This window comes from Pelophylax lessonae (assembly GCF_965119305.1).
Source record: "Pelophylax lessonae genome assembly, chromosome: 3".
NCBI classification, from domain to species: Eukaryota; Metazoa; Chordata; class Amphibia; order Anura; family Ranidae; genus Pelophylax; species Pelophylax lessonae.
In genome coordinates this window covers 547,150,471-547,173,592 of record NC_138770.1, presented here as the reverse complement: position 1 = coordinate 547,173,592, position 23,122 = coordinate 547,150,471, and the positions used below count along the sequence as shown (strand labels likewise).

Here is a 23,122-nt window from a genome sequence, read left to right as displayed (position 1 = left end):
CTTTTTATAATTATTTTTTAAAATCCAGTTTCAGCAGGGAAGCCTTAACAACCTATTGACTGTGCGCTCAAAACCCCGCCAATTGCAGAGAAAGTTCAGGTGTTAGGCGAGTACCTGAATGGGCGATGTTTAGGCCAAACTTATGCTCAAGCCTAAACCGTTCACCCATCCCTAGTGGTGCCTGAACACTGTAACCCCTCACAGTTACTCCCGCTGAGTGCAGGAATGGGCCCTGCTGTATAAAATTAGAAGAAAAAAAATGAAATTACATGCACCTGTCAAACAGGTGCATAAAAATTGGGCCTTGGGTGTTGGTGGTGCTCTCAACCAAAAACATTGTTGGAAGCTAGCATAATCAAAATTTAGGATAGGCAGTATAGGCAGTCTTTAAGGGATCCCAGATCACTAGCAAATTCAATCAGTTACATCAGAGGCTTGCTAGCTGCTGTTGATCCAGGACTGATTCATTTTGATTAAGGTCAGCTGGTCAAGGGAGTCTGTGGACAGTCACACTTTTTTATCCATCACAAAACCTCCAGCAGCACTGAATGTCCGTTCGGAAAGCACACTGGAAGCAGGACAGGCCATTAGCTTGATTGCATGTTAAGCAAGTTCTGGCCAGTGGTCCATCCTTAAGACCCAGTAACCCAGTGGATGCTCAGTTGGAAAGGTTTCCAAGTCTGCTCTTGCCCCTAGATAATTCTGCTCCATATGATGCAGACACTGCCAATGGTTGCTTAAACCTAACAGCCCTGGTTGCTGAGAACTAAAGAATTGTTTAAAAGGCATCGTCAGCAGTCCGCCTTCTCCACCATTACTCCTTTGAACGAACATAGCCTCAGAAACACGTTGTCCAGGAAATTGTAACCTCTCAGTGTCTGGAAAGGTGTTACACAAATTTTTCCTCAAGGCCTCCTCAAGATGTTTCATCCTCTGCTCCCTTTGCGAAGGCAGGATGAGCTCTGCAACTTTACCCTTGTAACGTGGATCAAGAAGGGTTGCCAACCAGTAATGATCTCTCTCCTTGATACAACAAAACTTCGGGTCCTTTCACAGGCTTTGCAGAATCAGGGAGCCCATGAAGTGTACATTTGAGGAGGCATGAGAATCTGAGTCATCTGGGTCACTTAGGATAACATTGTCAGGAGCAACCTCTCCCCAGCCACATACAACTCCTGGGGTTTCTGGGGAATGAAAACCATCCCTTGAAGACTGTATGTTATCCTATACATCCATGCTGCCACCATCCTCCTCCTCCTCTTACTCCTGTGTGTTTTGCTGCCCCACAGGAATGGTATCTGCATAAAGAGGGCCTTTTAAGGAAAGGAGGTCAGGACATGTGCCATGCATGGAACATGTGTCAAGTGTCCCTGTCGGAGGGCGGAGAGAAGGTTGGTGCCATTGTGGCATACAACCATTCCTGGCTCAAGGTGCTGTGGCGTCAACCACCTCTGAGCCTGCCCATGCAGAGCTGACAGAATCTCTGCCCCGGTGTGGCTCCTGTCCCCTAGACAAACCAACTGAAGTACTGCATGGTATCTTTTAGCCTGATTACGTGCATAGCCCCTTGAGCGCTTAGGGAGCACTGCTGGTTCAGAGGACAATTCAGCAGAAGCAGCCATAGAGGAAGAAGAAGAGGAGGGGTGAAGCAGACAGATGTGGCAGAATCACCACCAGCTTTTTGGAGGCGTGGTGGCGGAACAAGCTCCAGCATTAAACCCTGTCCTGCATCCTTCCAATCTGCCAGCAGAGTTACCCAGTGCACCATGAAGGAAGTGTAACGTCCCTGACCATGCCTGCTGGACCATGAGTCAGCAGTAATGTGAACCTTGTTGCTGCCCGCTCTGTCCAGGGTCAAAACGTTGCCTTCCACATGATCGTACAGAGCTGGAATGGCCTTACGTGCAAAGAAATTTATTTTTGGAACCTGCCACTGGGGTACAGCACATTCCGCAAATTCACGAATTTGGCAGAGTCTATCAGATGAAAATGCAGCAGTTGTAGTGCTAGCAATTTGGCCAACCTAGCATTTGGACACAGCATGTGGATGGCTGGGACAGTATTTTTTTTACGATTCAGCAACTGGGGTAGCAAAATTTGCCTGATGGTAAAATCAACAGGTGGTGTACTGCCAGCAGATTGGGTGCAAGTACTTGTGGCACCCATTGCTATATCATCATCCCTATCAGTGCAGGTTTTTGAGAAGACTTGAGGAATAGTGGGAGAAGAGATCCCAAATGAGGAGCAATGAGAAGTCTGCATTTTTTGTATGATGTGGGTCTTGCAGGTGCTGTTGCCAATGAACTGCATGGCATGTCATCATATGTCTTGTCAAGCATGCAGTGCCCAAGCGGCTGGTGTTCTGGCCACGCTTGATCCACTTCACAGAGATTGCAAACAGCAATGCTGCAATCTGCTGCATGAGTTAAAAAAAGCCCACACCAATGCACTTTTGGAAGTGAGCGGGGAGTTAGCAGCGCCCTGCACCTGTGGAGCTCTGTGGTGTGATGCAATAGGGTGACTGCCCCTAAGCCGGCCCCTGGAAAACACCCTGTATCGTTGGAGTTGTGCCTCCTCCTCTTCACTTTCCTCCACTATTCTCTCAGGCGCCCAAGAACGGTCAGTGACCTCATCATCCCCTCCCTCCTCGTCACTGGAGAAAACTTGGCAGTATGCTGCAGCTGGGGAAACATGACTGCTAGTTTCTTGTCTGTCATTGTCACCCCCTCTCTCTAGGCTCACGTTATTCCCTTCCTCAACATAGGAAACAACAATGGAGCATTCAAATTACTGCGCATCCCACAGCATCTTGTAACTCACACTATGATCGAATAATTCCGGTGACTCCTCCGTGCATGATGGTGGGGCTATGGAAGGAGAAGCTGTGGACAAGGAGCTGTGGAATAGGCCGCTTTGGCAGCTGTGGTGGAAGGCAAACTAGTATGAGCCGGGTTGCAGAGGATGAGGAAGATGAGGATGGCTTATCCATTCCACCATTTTTTGGGGGGGTTTTCTAACTTTTTATTATAGAGTGTTTGGTGGAAATATGGTGCTTGGGTGCAAAACTTTTGTGCTTGGTGCACTATAAACCATTTTATTATTTTTTTTCTATATTTTGGGGGGGATTTTTATAACTTTTTATTATAGAGTGTGGGAAGGGAATATGGTGCTTGGGTGCAATACTTTTGTGCTTGGTGCAGAATAAATCGTTTTATTATTGTTTTTTATTTTTGGGAGGTTTTATAACTTTTTATTATAGAGTGTGGGAAGGATTATATGGTGCTTGGGTGCAATACTTTTGTGCTTTGTGCATTATAAACTGTTTTATTATAGTTTTTCTTTTTAATTAAAAAAAAAAAGAATAAAGCCAAAAAAAAAAAAAATAGAAAACCCCTGCTGATGCAGAAGGAATAGCACCTAAGATGCAGAAGGGGGACAGAAATTATGCCCTAAATATTATTAGTGCTGCTGCACCACAAAAAAGAAAACCCCTTCTGACACAGAAGGAGTGGCACCTGCAACACAGAAGGGGTACAGCAATTATGCCTAAATATTATTAGTGCTGCTGTGCCAAGAAAAAAATAAAAATAAAAACACACTGCTCATGCAGAAGGGATAGCACCTGCGACGCAGCAGGGGGGACAGAATAATGCCCTAAATATTATTAGTGCTGCTGCATCACAAAAAAAGAAAACCCCTGCTGACACAGAAGGAATGGCACCTGTGATGCAGAAGCCCCCCCCCCAATGTTATTAGTGCTGCTGTGCAAAGAAAAAAAAAAAACACTGCTGACACAGAAGGAATAGCACCTGGAACGCAGAAGGGGGTACAGCAATTATGCCCTAAATATTATTAGTGCTGCTGCGCCACAAAAAAAAACTGCTGCTGACGCAGAAGGAATAGCACCTGCCACGCAGAAGTGGGGACAGTAATTATACCCTAAATATTATTAGTGCTGGTTGGCCACAAAAAAAATCCCTGCTGACACAGAAGGAATAGCAACGCAGAAGGGAGGACAGCAATTATGCCCTAAATATCATTAGTGCTGCTGTGCAACTAAAAAAAAAAAATCCCTGCTGACGCAGAAGGAATAGCACCTGCGACACAGAGGAGGGAGTACTAATATTGCAGCAACATAACCTGATGCTGTAAAAAAATAAATAAATTAAAAGAAATATAAATAAATATATATATGAAAAAAAAATGGGATCAGTGTGGGTGACACAAACATGTTGTATAATCCAACACTTCAGTGGCACCACCACGCTGTGTTACACAAGAATCACAGCTCAGCACTATACTGACTGCAATACACTGACTGCACTACACTGAGTTACACAAGAATCAGCACTACACCACACTACACTAACTTCCCTAAACTGACTGAAAGCTCAATCCACTAACTACCTGCCTAATCTCCACTAACACCCTACATAGGGCTGCCGTCTTAGCAGCCTTAAATAGTGTGGGGCGTGGACTTAGCCCCTGAGCCATGATTGGCTAAAGGCACCCTGCCTTTGGCCAATCATGGCTCTGACAGGACATTGTGCTTTGGTTGGCCAAAGAATACAGGTCAGGTGCATGCTTTGGCCAATCACAAGCACTTAATGCACTGCAATCGCGCAGTGCATTATGGGGCGCACGCCGGCAGGCAAACTTCCCGCCGAGTGCCCCAGGTGTTCGTGTGTTCAGCAAACACACAAACACCCGATGTTTGAGTCAAACGTACGTTCGTCTTGAACATAAAGCCCATCACTAATCATTATCATGATCATCTCTATAATCTTAGAAACAGACACTTACGGTTTTGCCAGAATGTAAAGAAAGTTGATCTTGATTTGATCTGTTGCTTTTAAGGGCAAGAGGAGAGATCTGGTGTCTAAAACACCCCAGATCTCTCAGTAAAGAGTACCTATCATTGCCCATGATAACATAAGGGACAGCAAAAAAGTTGATAAAAAAATTAAAGAGACAGTGTAAAAATAAAATGAAAAAATAAAATAAATAATAAAACATTTTTTTTTTAAAGCGCTCCTGCCCCCCGTGCTCACGCGGAAGGGCGAACGCACCATTGATCCTGCACGCATATGTAAACACGATTGCAGAACACATGTTAAGTATGACTGCGAATGTCAGACTGAGAGCAATACCTCTTGTGTAAGTCTAAAGTGTTAACCTGTAAATGCTTTTAAAGTGTGGCCTATGGATAATTTAATGTGCCATAGTTTGCTGCCATTCCAAAGCATGATATGTTTGGCCTCTATTTGCTCGACGCAACATCATCTTTTATATTTTGCCAAAAAATTGTATATTATATTGTGTTTGTGTATTAAAATTCATTCCATTTTTTTTTTCCAAAAAAATTTGTGTTTGAAAAACCGCGTGACATAAAAAAAATTGTAGCACCCATAATTTTATTCTTTAGGGCCTCTGCTTAAAATATATATATCATATTTGTGGGCTTTTAGTTATTTTCTTGCAAAAAAATGTTGATTTTTACATATATGTCAGAAGTGTCAAACTAGGTCCAGAGCTAAAGTGGTTAAACCCTCTTCATTTGCACTAAATGTGTACTATTTCTCTTAGTAAAACTTCAATGGAAACAAAATGAAAGAACTTATGACCCTGACTTCTAATACTTAGGCTGGGTTCACACACGCTGTGCAGCGACTCACAGCAGGGGGTCCGATGCATCCCCGTGCACCATTTCAGGGGCGAATCAGGCCTCAATTTTTGCCTGAATTCGGACCTGAAATGGAGCCAAAGACGCCCACGACCCTTCTGCAAACTGGACAGCGCCCGACACAGAGCTGTGTGAACCGATGTTCTGCCGAAAAACTTCAACTCGCTAAAATCTCCAACCACGTCACTTCCAGTAACTCTACAGCAGCAATTATTGGAGATTTAGAAGAGTTGCTGTTTTCTCAGAACCCTGGCAGTGTATACACTATGGTAGACACTGTATTGAGTGGACATTATAAGTCCGCCCACTAGTAACCAAAAACATGGTCGCCTTCCAGGCGGTGCCAACTTTTTTCCTACTTACCGGTGTTCTTTCAAAACTCAACGCGTCATGTACCGTATATCGTGTATATGCTGCCGGCAATCTGTGAAAACAGAAACTCGTTTAAATCTCCAATTATTGCTGCTGTAGAGTCATCGGAAGTGACGTGGTTGGAGATTTCCGCAAGCTGGTGTTTTTGGCAGAACACCAGCTCCATTGAGAGCCGTCCACACTCTCCTGTCATGAGAATTGGATGCAGGAAAATCCAACTCCCATCAGTGTGAACCCAGCCTTAAAGTGGAACTTAACTTAAGTAAACAATTTTTTTTTTTTTAAAGTTTGTCCCCCTACTTACAAAAATTCTGAAAAAACTATTATGATTTTCACATTTGGTTTAGTTTTTTGTGCTTGCAAGGCAGCACTGTCTAGTTTCTGGCCTAGGTCGGGCCTCGCTGACTCCTGGGATTACTGCATCACAGCTATCCCAGGAGGAGGTGTGCTAGGCCTCTTTCACACAAGCAGACCGTTCGTTTCATCAGTTCAATCATGTTTTTTCAAAGAAAAAACGGATGGAAGTTTATACCAGCTTTCATCAGTTTGTCATCAGTTTTTCCTCTGATTTTCTGAGTCCCGGAGTCTTTTTTTTCCATGCAAAAATTGATCGCTTGTCCATTTACATCTGTTTTTTGTGCAATCTGTTTTTTTAGCGGAAGAAAAATATGGCTTTGACCCATTCCAAAAAACAGGTGTTGACGGAAACAGATGTAAACAGATGTAATTGGATGATCATCCATTTACATCCATTTTTGCATAGAGATGCATTTATGTCTGTTTTTTTAAAATGGTAGTACGGATAACGGGCAGGGGAAGGACAATCTGCACAAGTAATTTCCACTTTAAGATTACAGAAACATTTTTCTTTTGCAACAGATACCATTTCTATCCCTTAGAGCCGGTCTACACTGAGGCGATCCGACTTCGGGGGGTGACCTGTGAAGTCGCGTGCACCGCTGTGCACCACGACTTGCAGGGACTTCACATAATGGAAGTCTATGCAAGTCGCTCCCAGGTTGCCACAAAGTAGTACAGGACCCTTTTTCTAAGTCGGAGCGACTTGTGTCGCTCCTATTAGAATGGGTCCTGTACTACTCAATGGACTGCGACCTACCGCTGTCAAGTCGCCTGACAAGTCGCGATAGTCTGAATGGGCTCTAATACAACTTGTCCACATTGTTTCCCTTATACAGTACTGTACCTAACTTCTTACAAGTATAGTGTCAAGTATAGTGTCTCATTACTCCCTCTAGTGGTGCCCTCCATCTTTACACACTACACCTGATTCATTTTTTTCTTTCCATTCACTAGCCTATATTAAGTTTATGTTTTTTATATTATTATTTTTTATTGCTTTTAATAAAATTTGAAAACACTTTAAAACACTTAATTTTTAATTTAATAAAGTCTTTCATAACATTTAAAAAAAAAAGTATTCAAGCATTTCAAGCTTCCACTCCTGCTCCTGCCGCAGGACACATATACCTGTGAATATTCGAGACATCCACCAGGATTGATAAAGAAGGAAGGCCTCCAAAACACTTTTCTTAGCAACCCCAACTGTGCCCTCACTACACAAAAAGATCTAAGCTGCAGCTTAATGGGGATGACGCAGGTTACACCAACACAGCTGCCGTGGTTACTGGTCAACTAAGTAACATTGCCATATACTTTAAGCTAAAAGTACATTGATCAGCTTTCACTTTATGACCACCCACCTAATAATGAGTATGTCACCCTTTTGCCATGAAAACAACCCCTTTTGCTACCAAAACAGCTCTGACCTGCCGATGCATGGATGCCACTAGACCTCTGAAGGTATGCTGTGGTCTCTGGCACTAAGCCAACAGCAGCAGATCCTGTAAGTTGTGAGGTGGGGTTTATATGGATCAGAGTTTTTTTTTTTTCAGCACATCCCACAGGTGCTCGATTAGATTGAATCTGGTTATGTTCCTCAAACCATTCTTGAACAAGTGTGGCAGGGTGCATTATCCTGCTGAAATTGGCCACTGTCATCAGGGAGCACTTTTTCAATGAAGGGGTGTATTTGAAAGCAGACGCATGCTCTATTTTGTCCAAAGCTGGCTATTATTGGAGGGAGGAGAGAGCAGAATCCTCCTTTCAGCAGCCATTAAGGACCCTGCACATTCTGACAGGAATTACTCTTGTCAGTGAGTTGCAAAAGAATGGACTGGTTGAAGCTCCCAGTCTGCCCCCCATTTACATACACTATATTACTAAAAGTATTGGGACGCCTGCCTTTACACCCACATGACATCCCAGTCTTAGTCCGCAGGGTTCAATATTGAGTTGGCCCACCCTTTGCAGCTATAACAGCTTCAACTCTTCTGGGAAAGCTTTCCACAACCTTTAGTGTGTGTGTGTATGAGAATGTTTGACAATTCTTTCAGAAGCGCATTTGTGAGGTCAGGCACTGATGTTGGACGAGAAAGTCTGGCTCGCAGTCAGTTCCCCCACCCCAAACTTACTCATCCATGTCTTTATGGTCCTTTTTTGTGTACTGGTGCTCAGTCATGTTGGAACAGGAAGGGCCATCCCCAAACTGTTGGGAGCATGAAATTGTCCAAAATGTCTTGGTATGCTGATGCCTTAAGGGTTCCCTTCACTGGAATTAGGGGCCAGGCCCAACCCATGAACAACAAGCCCACACCATAATCCCCCCTCCAGAAAATGATTTGGACCAATGCAAAAAGCAAGGTCCATAAGGACATGGATGAGCGAGATTGGAGTAGAGGACCTTGATTGGCCTGCACAGAGTCCTGACCTCAACCTGATAGAAGACCTTTGGGATGAATTTGAGTGGAGACTGCAAGCCAAGCCTTCTGGTCCACATCAGTGCCTGACCACACAAATGCTCTTCTGGAAGAATGGTCAAACATTCCCATAGACACACTCTTAAACCTTGTGGACAGCCTTCTCAGAAGAGTTGAAGCTGTCATAGCTGCAAAGGATGGGTCAACTCAATATTGAACCCTACAAGACTGGGAGGCCATTAACGATCATGTGCATGTAAAGGCAGGTGTCCCAATACTTTTGGTCATATATATAGTGTATAAACACTGCTCCTGGGGTACGTGCCATTTCTACTCCCCACTTGTCCCGACCCTGGTTGTTAATGGTTAGTTAGTAGTGATTCTCCACTTACCAAGTAACCCTCGAAAACTTTGCTCATATTTATGCAGAGCAGCTGTGGACTGTTCCCTGAGCTAGATTCTCCATATTAACCTAGTAAAGACTATATGGGCAGAGCCAGCCTTGCCAGGATTCCAGATAAAATAAACAATTGGCAAAAGTTGAGCCTCATCCTGATCAACTCAGAAAATAATTATATATCCTGGCTGGGGTTTTCCTTTATTAGAATCAAAATAAATCTTGGTATATGTTAGCGTAATCTTTCTTTCATCTGATTGTATAGATTTCTTTTATAACTTTTCAATGTCTAGAGTGAGAAGTCACAGCTAATTTCATACACTTTGCTCTGCCAAGCAATGCACTAGATGGTGCTCTCTCTCTTCTTATGTATAGAATGAATCATTTTCTCTCCGCACAGCTAACTAGAAATTGAAAAAGAGAGAACAGATGGAAAGGGGAAAGGCTGACACAACTTTGGGATGTATTAGTGTCTGGTGCATTATCACAGGAGGAATTTCTTGCATCTTGTCTTTCAGTGTCTCTTTTTTTCCTGTCTGCCTTCTCCCAACTTACTTTGCCTTGGTGTCTAATGCAAAAGGATGGCTCAAAGGAATAATATCAAGCAAATGCCTGCTTTCCTTCCTCTCCTGGCTCTTATGCTGTTGACTCTTCTAGACACATCAGCTGCAGTACCAGGTAGGACACAGAGACTGACACCTTGCAATTTATATATTCTGTTACTTTTTTCCCTGTGGATTTAAGGCTGAGATCTATAACTGTCTGTATTCATTTACATCATAAACTCATTTTAATGCTGATGGATAAAAAGAATCATCTGTAGGTACTTATCCAAGTTTGCCATTGCTGTTGTGTTGACTGAAGATACTTTTAGATGTGCATTGAACTATTAGAGGATGATAGATCCAAAATAAGTACAGTATGTGTTTCATCGTTGTACTTTAGAAGTCATCACATAACTAATTGCACTGTATGTGTATGTTAGAATGTATTATTAGCAATTCATGTAACATATAATGGAATCAACTTTTTTAGATTTATTCCAAAGTCTTATTAAAATGTAAAAGTTTTTTTTTTTTTTTTTTAGTGATTACTTCTCTGTATTAAAATGGCAACTTGTCGTAACCTGTATAAGAAGCGCTATACCAATTAACCATACTCAATATCTAACTAATTATAACTTATAATTATAACTAATGCAAATTTTTATTACAAGTTACTACTGCATATCCGTACACATGGATCGACTCTGATCTTCTGCTAGAAACACATTATCAAATATTTAGTGTGTTAGATAACATAGAAACATAGAATGTGTCGGCAGATAAGAACCATTTGGCCCATCTAGTCTGCCCAATATATCTGAATCCTATGAATAGTCCCTGGCCCTATCTTATATGAAGGATAGCCTTATGCCTATCCCATGCATGCTTAAACTCCTTCACTGTATTTGCAGCTACCACTTCTGCAGGAAGGTTATTCCATGCATCCACTACTCTCTCAGTAAAGTAATACTTCCTCATATTACTTTTAAACCTTTGCCCCTCTAATTTAAAACAGTGTCCTCTTGTGGTAGTTTTTCTTCTTTTAAATATGCTCTCCTCCTTTACCGAGTTGATTCCCTTTATGTATTTAAAAGTTTCTATCATATCCCCTAAGTTATTTCTATCTATCTATCTATCTATCTATCTATCTATCTATCTATCTATCTATCTATCTATCTATCTATCTATCTATCTATCTATCTATCTATCTATCTATCTATCTATCTATCTATCTATCTATCTATCTATCTATCTATCCATCTATCCATCTATCTATCTAAAGAAATTCACCTGTGTCTTTGGTGATATTAAAAGTTACACTTGGAGAAATATGTATGTTCTTGGTTTGCGCTGAATTTTGTATAGAGATGCAAGATTAGATTTGTCTTTCCCTCGCGTCACACCGGCATCCTCATCTAAAACAGAAATTCTGAAGGGGCTGGAAAACATCATGTGCTCCTTCAATAGTTGATCCTACTTGCCACATCATTATTTGTAATCTTTTTCTGGGCAGGATTCTGTTTTAAATAATGCTCATTGCTCACCCTTTCATCTCTACACTAGAACCTTCAACATGGGGTAATTGTCACCACAAAGTCCTGCATAGTTCATTAAAGAACATCAGGCTAATTAGCTGGGTGATACATATTTTGGCCTATGCCACTACTCATATGGCTACTGCACCCTAGACTTGCTATTTACAGTAGAATGAGTATTGATATAATTCAATTTTTCTGAAAATATTAACATAAAAGTAATAACATGTCTGCCTTTATCATATGCCTTTAACAGTTGGCTTGGTGGACATCTTCATGAAGTCCTAGACCAGCTATGCCCACCACTCATGAACAGTATCCATAGTATCTGATAGATTACATGCTAAGGTCAGTTTTCTGCTTACTCTCATGCCATGAATAAACAGCTGGTATTAATGATTGTTTTGGTTTTTTGAAGTTATATTTTGTGGTTAATTCTTCAATTTACACGACTAAAGGTGGGAAAATTCAAAACTCAGCTGTTTTTGTACACCTTAAAAAAAGGGATGTTATTTTTTTGGACAATGAGCTGCACATTTTGGGCAGAGAGAACAACTGGTTCACAAGATGCATGAAAGAAGCCATCAACATCAAACTGGAACAGCCATTACTGAACAGGGTACTGGAGGCTGATGACACATATAATGCTGTTTTAAAGAGGAACTAAACCCATCAGTTTAACTTTTTCCCAAAACAGCTAAATTCAAGGCATGTTGTGAATGATAATTGTCATATTTGCTTGTGCTTGCAACCAAACTGTCAAACCATCATAAGGCTGATGTCATAAGTGATCACACGTGCAGCACCATGGCAACTGCTGATCAAACAGAGGCTAAGATGGCAGCTTCCTTGGCTGTAAAAGATAGGAGTGTTTAGTTTTACTTTAACATCCCTAACCTGGCATTTTGACAGCAATCTCCCCCAGCGTTTTGACAGTATTTTACACCTTCGCCATGTAAATCCTTCGTCCACATACAATATAATGCCATCTCTACCCTGGCGTTTTGGCAACAATTCACACATTAGCTATACAGGGGCATCTTAAAAAATTAAAATATCATCAAAAAGTTAATTTACTTCAGTAATTCAATTCAAAAAGTGAAACATGTCATTCTTTTGGGGCATTTTGAGATTCTAGTACAATAAATGGATAGTTTGGAGTAGTGATCGACCAATATCGTTTTTTTATATTGGTATCCGATCGGTATATCGGATATCGGTTTCGGACGATTTTCGGACATGTAAAAAAAAAGTTTTATTTTTTTTTTCTTCAGGTACTCCTTGTGGAGGGATCTGGGGGTCTAAAAGACCCCAACCCCTCCTCGGCACTGAAAATCATTCAAAATGCCAAGTTTGGCTGTTTTGAATGCTGTCAGTTTTATTTTAATTCAACGCCGAGTACCCGGAAGTGATGTCATGACATCACTTCCGGGTTTTTTACATGGAGATGCACTTGCGGCAGGGATACCAGCTTTCATAGGGACACATCTTCATGCTACACCGGGTCTTCTCTTCAGCGGCGGCAGGAGGTGGGACGGGAGACCCAGGTGAGCCGTGGAAGGCGGCGGGAGGGGGGAGACATCCCCTCCCGCTCCTTGTAATGACAGCCGAGCGACTTCTGAGCCACATCAGTTGTCATTACAAGTCAGCCGACCGTCGGCTATGGACACCAGTACCTGGGTGATGCCTCTAGTTGCAGGCATCACCCCGGTACATGCACTTTCCCTAAATATTGGCAATACCGGTAACCTCAGGGGCCGATTCCGATATATCGGGGAAAGTGCATATCGCCCCCCGATATATCTGTGTTGTTGATAATCGCTCAAACTCTAGTTTGGAGCCTACAAAGGCTGCACATTGTCATTTGCAGACCAAGATGTGAAACAGGTCGAACAATTGTTACATCAGAGCAAAGTATTACTTCACTGAAACAGGAAGAGAGCAGAAAACTTCCAATAAGGGCATTTGTTCTGGTAACAAACGTACGTATACAATTTATATAACAAAACTAACTAAGCCCATATGAAGTAAACAGGAATTTCTTTGAGGTGCATTACAAGTATTTTCTATTTGACATTTATGCCCAGCATTATGTTACATGGCATCCCTGTATATAGGTATACAGTATGTAGTACAGTTATGTCCAGAAATATTGGCACCCCTGCATTTCTGTCAGATAATCCTCAATGATAACAAAAGGTAATGTCCAAATGACAGACACAGTCCAAAATCCGGAATCCCAAGGTCAGAAGAGGATAAGCCAACACTTATGTAGTCTCCTTACCAAATGTGGGGAAAGAGTTCACCCAAAAAACTCAGATGTATGTTGAATGCACCAGCCTTAGATCAGTAAGCTCATGGTCCTCTCATTAGTAAATGGCAATCATATGTGGAAAGAATTGAAAACTTCCATAGCGTAATACTGTTTAGGCATTAATATATCACCCTAAGGAGTGCACACCATCACCAGAGCCAGAAAGCAGATTGGAGTAGGAGCACCAACACCCTAATATACCAAACGCTTACCAGATGGCAAAAATACAAGGCAAAGGAAAGATATAGCACACAAGATCCACCAAGTCAGAAGGAACACTCCCAACGTCACTGACTCTTACCGAAAACCAATAGGATGTAAGCCAAACAATCCCATGGGTAATCCTCAGGACAGGTAGCCAGTGGAACGATCACTGTAGTGGGTGGTCATGACCATCTGTTTTTGGAGCCAAAAGTCTGGCGCTAATGCTCCACCATGCATATATGTTTTTACAAACTATACACAGAAATATTTTTTGAAACTGACTAAGTGTATCTCTAGCCAAAACTTTTTATTTATTTTTTTACATTTCTGAATACCTGACAGGTTGTTTTGAATGCTATCTATGTCCCATTCAGGTAATTTATCTTAATTTCCTGTTCAAGAGACATATGCTCACAAACTGAGGGGAACTCTTATTAGACAAATGTCCCCTCACCTCTTGGTTTGGAGATAAGTCTAAAATTTTGAACTTCTCCTCTGTTTTTTTCTTGGTTAAAACTTGTCGCCATTTCTAATAGAGAATAATTAAAAGGGTTGGCCAGGGAACATTATATATATAGTATGGGTGCCAACATCCCAAAATTCATAGAGAAAAATGTTTGGAGAGTTGAGGCAAAGGGATTTTTGCGGTCCCGTCCTCAGACATTACGCGATTTGTATAAAATGAAACAAATTTATTGACATGTACAAAAAGCAAAAGCAAAATTGCAATTTTAAAATCACAAAAACACATTCAGAGTGCATGAAAGGGTCCCTCTGTATAGTCCCTTACACCTTTCCGGGGGGATGCTAATTGAGGACTACCTCCAAACGAAATTTAGGTCTGGACATACAAACTCCCAACATGTTTCACGGTTGCCTGCTTTTTCAGGAGAGAAAGGCAGCGAAAGAGGGGGACCAAACACTATAGAGAAGATAAGTACATAATATGTTATTTGATTGATAGCATTAGACTACAAATTTTGCAAGTATTCCAAAAGAGGTATGTAAGGATATTTACTTTCAGAACTAAGTCAACCCAATCAGCAGACCAGAAAATTCTAATAGAGGCATGAATCACCACAGTGGTACTAAAACTTAATGTGGATGTAAACCCTCACATATATATACCCAGTGAAGTGAACACATCTCTCTACATAAGTTTTACTTGTATATGTGCTGTCTTCAGCTTTCTACACTGTTTAGAAGGTGCACGTCATGTTAGAATTTTCTGTTACCGATTCATCTGTGGGAGGGAAGTTTTGCCATACACTGTGTAACAGCTGATTGGAGGAAAGGCACACACCCCCTCTCCACACAGGCAGAAACATGCAAAACTGTGCTGTGAATAGACCAGCTATCTGCTAAACTATTCCTATGCATCCACCCTGACACAAATTTCAGCCTGGTTTTATCACAGTTGATGGAGAACCTGTCAGAAGTTATCGTGTTGATAACAGAAGAACAGAGCAGAGGAAGCCACAGGACTTAGGGCTTTGAAGAGAGATAGGTAAACACTACAGATAGATGTGCCCAGGTCAAATTTCATGAATCAGATTTACACCACTCTAAAGTGGAATCATAATCACCTCCCCTCCAGTGATGTGACATCTGTGAGCTTCTTTGCCTGCGTCATCATCTTTTCCCTGTCTTCTTCTAGGTTCAAGATCTTGTAGATTGGCTGTGCTGGGATGATGTTATTTCTGTGTATTTCTGTGCATGCGCAGGAGATCACTAGCTATCTGCTCATGGAGCTTTGAGAACCGAGCGATCAGTGATGTTTGAATGCTTGGTTCTCACCCCTAGAGTGGGTGGGGACACATGCAGATTTAGACCGATTCTGCATCGACCTAGGTAAATATGATTGTTGAAAAGAAAATCCTGAACTTCTCTTTTAAGTTGCACTTTTACTGGAGATGCACTTTACGTTTTTCATGTAGCTGAGCACATACTTTTATAGCTGAAGACTTCTAAAAAGACTATTGTCTCCCAATAAAACTCAATGGGGACACACATGCCTGTTTAAAACTATGTGTGAATCCCTATGGCTTTAACCACTTACCACCCAACAAGGTCATATGATGTCGCAGACTTTGAGTGGAGATATCTGAATGATGCCGGCAGCTACAGACATCATTCAGATATCTACTTTTTCAGCTGGCGATTCCCTGCACCATAAAAAACAATCATAGTGGCAGTTAAGCCGCTTTATTGTTTTTACAGTCGGCGGGAGGGGACAGCCCCTGCTGCACTGCAGTGCTTCTATCGGCTTACCCATGCGATTGCCTAGCCAGAGAACGAAGTGGCCATTTACCATGGAGCTGACCAAGGACCTGATGGTCCCCCATCATCTCTTTGGCCCTTGGAGGCTAGACGTGACGTTATGATGTCACGTCTGGGCTCGGCAGTTGTAAACACTGCCATTGCCTCGGCTGGGAAGCCAAGATCGTTCTTTTTTATTTTATTTTAGGCTTTCCAGTCAAGAGGCGAGATCTAGGGACTTATAGACCCCAAATCTCACTGTAAAGAGGACCTGTCATGCCCTATTCCTATTACAAGGGATATTTACATTCCTTGTAATAGTAATAAAAGTGATAAAAAAAATGTTAAGGGAAACTGTAAAAATATAAAAATAAATGAAAAAAAAAACAATAAAAAGAAAAATGTAAAGTTGTAAGGGTTCAGCAGCAACTAGGGAGACCAGACACATGTAGCTACACACTAACACTATATAGATAGCCTTAAAGTAAAATTTATTATAGTGAACCACAAAACAAACATACACAGCAACAGTGAACAAAGCAAATACCAGTAAACAAAAACCAACCCCAAAGACACAATAACTAAAGAACCAACTATCTACAAATATATACACTATACAGGACAAGGGGAGCAGGGTAGCAAGGAAGAGGGCAAACTAGACTGGATGACTGGATACAAGGCAGGAGCAAGGGGTACAGGATAGATCAGGATCACAGACAACTGGTTCAGGCAGCAAGGAGGCATTCAAAATAGTGACGCGCCTGGGAAAGGGAGGAGCAGCCTTAAATAGCCACCTGGCAGCTGAACACAGTTTGGGTGATCATAGAAGCCTGCTTGCTTCTGGGAGACACCTGCTGGTGGACAATGGAAGTGCAGCATTCAGTCCAGGGCAACACAGTGTCACCAGCAGGGGAACTCAATCCTAACAAAAGTGCCCCTGTCCCCGTGTGCTCGCCCTCAGAAGTGAACACATACGTACGTAGCGCCTGCATATGTTCAAACCACACATGTGAGCACATTAGAGTGAGAGCAATAATTCTTGCCCAAGACCTCCTCTGTAGCTTTAAACAGGTAACCTGTGAAATTTTTTAAAGTGTCACCTATGGAGATTTTTAAGTACCGAAGTTTGGCCCTATTTCACGAGTGTGTGCAATTTTAAAGCATGACACGTTAGGTATCTATTTATTTGGGGTAACAATATCTTTTACATTATGCAAAAAAAATCAGGCTAACTTTACTGTTTTGTTGTTTTATAAATTCTTGAAAAAGTTTTTTTTTTTTAAAAAGTGTTTGAAAAATTGCTGCACAAATACCTTGCGACATAAAAAGTTGAAACATCCACCATTTTATTCCCTAGGGTCTCTGCTAAACAAACATATATTAGGGTTTGGGGGTTCTGAGTTATTTTCTAGCAAAAAAATTTTTATGATTTGTACATGTAAGACAGAAGTGTCAGAATTGGCCAGGGTGGCAAGTGGTTAAAACCCTGAGGTATAATGCACTAAGCCACCAGTATACTACAGCAAATCTAAAATTATCATACAAATCAATTGGCCACATTCATATTTATGTCCTGTAATGCTGTCTATTAATCACAATTCCCAACGTTCTGAGATGGAAAAAGAGGAACACCTTTTAGCACATAAAATTTAGAGAAAGGACACACCCCTGCTTCCTTCAGTCATATGGATTAAAAGTGATAGAATGGTCACTTAAATCCACTAGGTATTATTCTTTACTACTACTTTATCTTTATATTACCTTTTGAATTAAATAAATGCATTAATCTGAAGGAGCTTTTAAATTTCAGGTCAATATAAACAACATGGCATTTCAAAAAAGTTCTTTTTTTTACATAAATCTTTACATAAGAGTAAAAAGATGAATATTTGAGGGACATTATGGACAGAGAGATGTATTTCCAACAGAGTGATAGTAATTCCAAATGTTTGACGGTTGGGAACCATGCATTATGGAAAACAGCCTCCATGTGTTTTGAGCCCAAATAAATACTTGGTAATACAGTAAACGGCACATGCAGTCCATTTTACCGCAATTTAAAACAGTATACCATTTGGGCAGCAGACAAAGACTATTTTTTTATTAATTCAGGCATTAACATGCAAAATACATGCAGGAAATTGAAGCAAATAAAGGAGAATGTATGCCATACCATTAAAAACGCACGCAAGTGTACACATTTTCACAGCACAAAGTGTGAATTTAGCCTAAATCTCCTGCAAAAACCATAATCAAGTTGGTTTAGCAGAAGAAAAACAATAATGTGTAACAGGTGTTGGAAAAGGCTGCATTTTTCCATCTGTCTCCACATGCTTGGTTTACCACAAGTTGTTAAGACACTAAGTGCTTGCTACACTTTTTAAAAATAAATTTGCTTGCATTAGCAAATATACTAATGGAAACACTTTTTATGAAGTCCAAAGACAAGTAAAATCTTTAGAATAATTGAAAAAGCTCAGACATTCCCCATCCACTACAAATTATTATAAAGAAATAACATCTGACATTTTTTTCCTGTCAAAGACTTGGTTATTTCCAAAAAGCACACATGAAATATGAATAGAATTTTCCATTTCCTGGCCTTGAACTATATATTGGCCAGACAGAACTTGACATATACCTCGTATATGTTTAGATTTTCCAAGGTTATGGGCATCTGTTGGAGGCTCAAACCACTCTAGGCTGCCATCATGGACAGCTAGAGTTCAAAGATAACCAAAAAACTGACCAATTAATCTCCTGGGTCTTAAATTATAGTCTGAAGCTCTCAGTATAATGCCAAGTAATACACTTTATATTTCAGAATTTGCATTGTCACATTGTGGTTGCTATGGCAAAGCTTATGATTTCTCTGAAGGCCTTGCCTATTATTTATAATGTGGTAGAATTTCCCCTATGTGTTTTTTTCTAAATTTGTTTGGTGCAAATCTCAGTTTTATAAATCTGTTTTAGTTCACTAAGAGATGTCATCTCTTTATCAGGAGCTTTGAGCCACATAAGTTTCTCATGAGTTGGAAGTCTTTGCATCTCATCCCATGAATCTGGATCTGGTTTAAATACTACATGAGCAACATAGGACAGACATTTGGTTGGGATGCCTTTTTTGCTTCTGGTGAATTTCCTGATTGACGCCTTGTTTCATCGGCAATTACACTTCTACTGATGGTTACCTTGTTTGTAATTGCATGTTTTTGTTTTAGGATGTGCACATAGGCTTTGCTTTCAAACTTTTTTAGATGGTTTAAATTTGGGGCCCTGCCATTCCATAGCGTCACAGTTTTTCCTGGTGGTCAATTTTGGAGATAGCATGTGGTCATAATTGGCTCCCCCAATATGTGGTTGACATATCTGCATCAAACAGCATGGTTTTTCCACTCTCACATAGGGGATGGTTCATTCTTTCTGCAACCCCATTGTGTTCTGGGTTGTATGGTACAGTAGTTTGAAATATAATGCCATGCTTTCCGAGGATCGACTGTGTGTTATCTCCTGTAAATTCATTGTCTGTAAGCAATACACTCTGCATTTTGCCAAATTTTTTGCTTACTTGAGCCAAATACCATTCAAGCTTTTGTGGTATTTTGCTTTTGTTGTGTACCGAGATATAGTGTAGTATACCTGGAGTCACCATCTATAAAAGTGAGAAAATACCTCTTTTTTCCTGGAGTTTATTTTTCCATTGGTCCAAAGATTTCTTGGCTCTGCTGTTACTCTGCTTTGGAAAGGCTTTTCTTGTAATTTTTCTATTTATTCAGCTGGTGCATTTGTTTGATCACAAAGACTAAGTTTTATTCCACTTGCATAGTCATTCTCAGTTAATTTCACTAATATGTCAGGACTTCTGTGCCCAAGTCAACTGTGCCATATGCGAATGCAGTTTGAATGTTTTTCCTCCTTGACAGTATTAACTACCTCATTGCAATTCAGCTGATACAGATAATCTGTAATTTTAGCCCTTGAAAGCAAGATATCCCTGTTTCGATGGCACAACTCATCTTGGAAGGTCACTCCAAGAAGGTGCCTTGTTTTGTGAGTTTCTTCACTGACAAAAGATTTGTTTCAAGAGCAGGTACATAAAGAATATTTTTCACAGGTATCTTTATGGAGACACTCTTGGAAAAAGGACAGTAAAGAAATCCATCTCCTATTCCTTCTGATTCCATTATTTGCCCATTAGTGGTGGTAATGTTTTCTGTTTTACTCTGGTCAAGGCGCAAAAAAAATTTCTGCCTGCAAAGATGAGGTGCGACTTTTGGATTGAAAAAACATAGTCATTATCTAAAGCAAAATCAATTTCTTCCTTCACACTTTTGGCCTTTTATAGTTTAGTTTGTTTTTACAATCTAGCTTTCTATATTCTGCAATCTGCTTTTAAATACCTTGCTTCATGCACACAAAACATTCATGTGTTTCTTGTTGCATGTTACTGTTTTTATTCCTATTTTTCTTTTTTAAAGTAGACTCTGTGACAGAAGCACCGTCACTATTAATGCTTTATGTTTTATGCTTAAATTCATACACAAGTTTGCCCTTTAGTGATGGGCTGAACACCCCCCTGTTCGGTTCGCACCAGAACATCTAGAAGAGGAAAAAAGTTCTAGCGAACATGTGAACGCTATTAAAGTCTACAGAACACAAACTTGAAAAATCAAAAGTCCTCATTTTAAAGGTTTAGAGGCAAGTTATTGCCATAAAAAGTGTATGGGGACCCAGGTACTGCCCCGGGGGGGGGGGGGGGGCATGAATCAATGCCAAAAAAATGGTTTAAAGCGATAGTTTTTACAGGAGCAGTGATTTTAATGATGCTTAAGGTTAGACAATAAAAATGAAAAATTCCTTTAAATATCCTGTCTGGGGGGTCCCCTTGATGTGCCTGTAAAGTGGCGCATCTGCATGCGGTATAGAGCCTGCTGCAGCAATAATGACATTTCTAAAGGAAAACATGTCATTCAAACTTGCTTGCGGCTGTAATGTATTGTTGGCTCCCGGCAATATAGATTAAAAAAATGAAAAAAAATGACGTAGGCCCCCCCCCCCAGTCCATACCAGACCCCACACCAAAATTTTTTAAAAAATGGCGTGGGGTCCCCCCCCAAAATCCATACCAGACCCTTTTCCGAGAATGCAGCCTGGCAGATCAGGAAAGGGGAGGGAACGAGCGAGCGCCCCCCCCTACTGAACCATACCAGGCCACATGCCCTCAACATGGGGGTGTGGGTGCTTTGGGACAGGGGGAGCTTTGTCTCCTTCCCATCCCAAAGCACCTTGTCCCCATGTTTATTGGGACAAGGGCCTCTTACCTACAACTCTGGGCTGTGGTTGTCGGGGTATGTTGGTGGGGGGCTTATCGGAATCTGGAAGCCCCCTTTAACAAGAGGGCCCCCAGATCCTGGTCCCCCTATGTGAATGGGTATCGGGTACATCGTACCCCTAACCATTCACCAAAAAAGTGTAAGAAAGATAAAAACCACAGAACACAGTTTTTGACAAGTCCTTTATTAAAAAGGAAAAAAAAAGTGTCCCTCGATGTAAATCCATTGTCAATTACGACGCCGGCCAGACTCAAAAAATCAAAAAAAATCAAAAATGCTTTGCCTTTTCAGAGGCTACCTGCTGTCTGCCCGATCTTTGGCTTTAACAGTTCTTTTATAGGTAGGGGGTGGGGCCACCTGGTTATGTCACCCGGTGGCGCCACCCCCTTCTGATGTCACAAGACATCATGTGATGTCAGAAGGGGTGGTGCCACCAGGTGACATAACTGGGTAGCCCCACCCCTTGCCTATAAAAAAGCTGTAAAATCTGAAGAGCGGGCATATGGCTGGCAGCCTCTGAAGAGGCAAAACGTTTTTGAATTTTTTTTCTATTTTCCGAGTCCGGCAGGCGTCGTGATTAACGATGGATTTACATCGAGGGACACTATTCTTTTTTCCTTTTTAATAAAGGACTTGTCAAAAACTGTGTTCTGTGGTTTTTACTTTTTTTGCACTTTTTGTACCCGATACCAATTCACATGGGAGCACAGGATCTGGGAGCCCCTTTGTTAAAGGGGGCTTCCAGATTCCGATAAGCCCCCTACCCGCATACCCCCACAACCACCAGCCCAGGGTTGTCCCAAAGAGGCCCTTGTCCCCCTCAGCATGGGGACAAGGTGCTTTGGGGGGCATCCCAAAGCACCCTGCCCATGTTGAGGGCAAGCAGCCCGGTATGGTTCAGGAGAAGGGCACTCGCTCACCCCCCCCCTTTCCTGGCCTGCCAGTCTGTATGCACGGATAAGGGCCTGGTATGGATTTTGGAGGGACCCCATGCCATTTTTTTTTATTTTGGCGTGGAGTTCCTCTTAAAATCTATACCAGAGCCAAAGGGTCTATGAATGGAACAAAATTAATGAATGGAGGAGGCAGAGCCATCAATCCACCTGTCCTTTATTCATGGATCATGTTCATCACATATAAGCTGTAGAGCGGATTGTGTGGGCAGCTGGCTGGAAAGGGTGGGCATAGGAATCAGCAGAAGGAACACATCCTTCTGACTGTAAGTTATGCTGATTTTCTTTTCTGTGATTTTGGCTGCTCTTAGACTTTAACTGCGGTATTAAAAATGTTATTCATGTGATTTTTTTTCACAGTTGACCGGAAGATTTTCCCCCTTAAAGACCAGGCCAGTTTTTGTGATTCGGCACTGCATTATTTTAACTGACAATTGCACGGTCGTGTGACACTGTACCCAAAAAAATTATGTTCTTTTTTTCCCCACAAATAGAGCTTTCTTTTGGTAGTATTTGATCACCTGTGCAATTTTTATTTTTTGTGCTATAAACAAAGGAATGCGACCATTCTGGAAAAAAAAAATATTTTTCCCTTTCTGCTATATAACATTCCCAATAAAAAAAAAATCGAAAAATCTAATTTTTTCATCATTTTAGGCCAATTCGTATTCTGCTTCATATTTTTGGTAAAAAAAATCCAAATAAGCGTATTTTGATTGGTTTGTGCAAATGTTATCACATCTACAACCT

At 41.2% G+C, this 23,122-nt stretch overlaps 1 protein-coding gene across 1 annotated transcript in view; it reads left to right on the top strand.

Annotated features, from left to right (window-relative positions):
- The first annotated feature begins 9,670 nt into the window (after nucleotides 1–9,670).
- FNDC1 (fibronectin type III domain containing 1) overlaps nucleotides 9,671–23,122 on the top strand; it is a 304,707-nt gene continuing 291,255 nt past the window's right edge. Inside the window, exon 1 of the mRNA XM_082249137.1 lies at nucleotides 9,671–9,907. Coding sequence (XP_082105263.1) covers nucleotides 9,811–9,907 — 97 coding nt within the window. The 5' untranslated portion in view covers nucleotides 9,671–9,810. The remainder of the gene's footprint in view (nucleotides 9,908–23,122) is intronic.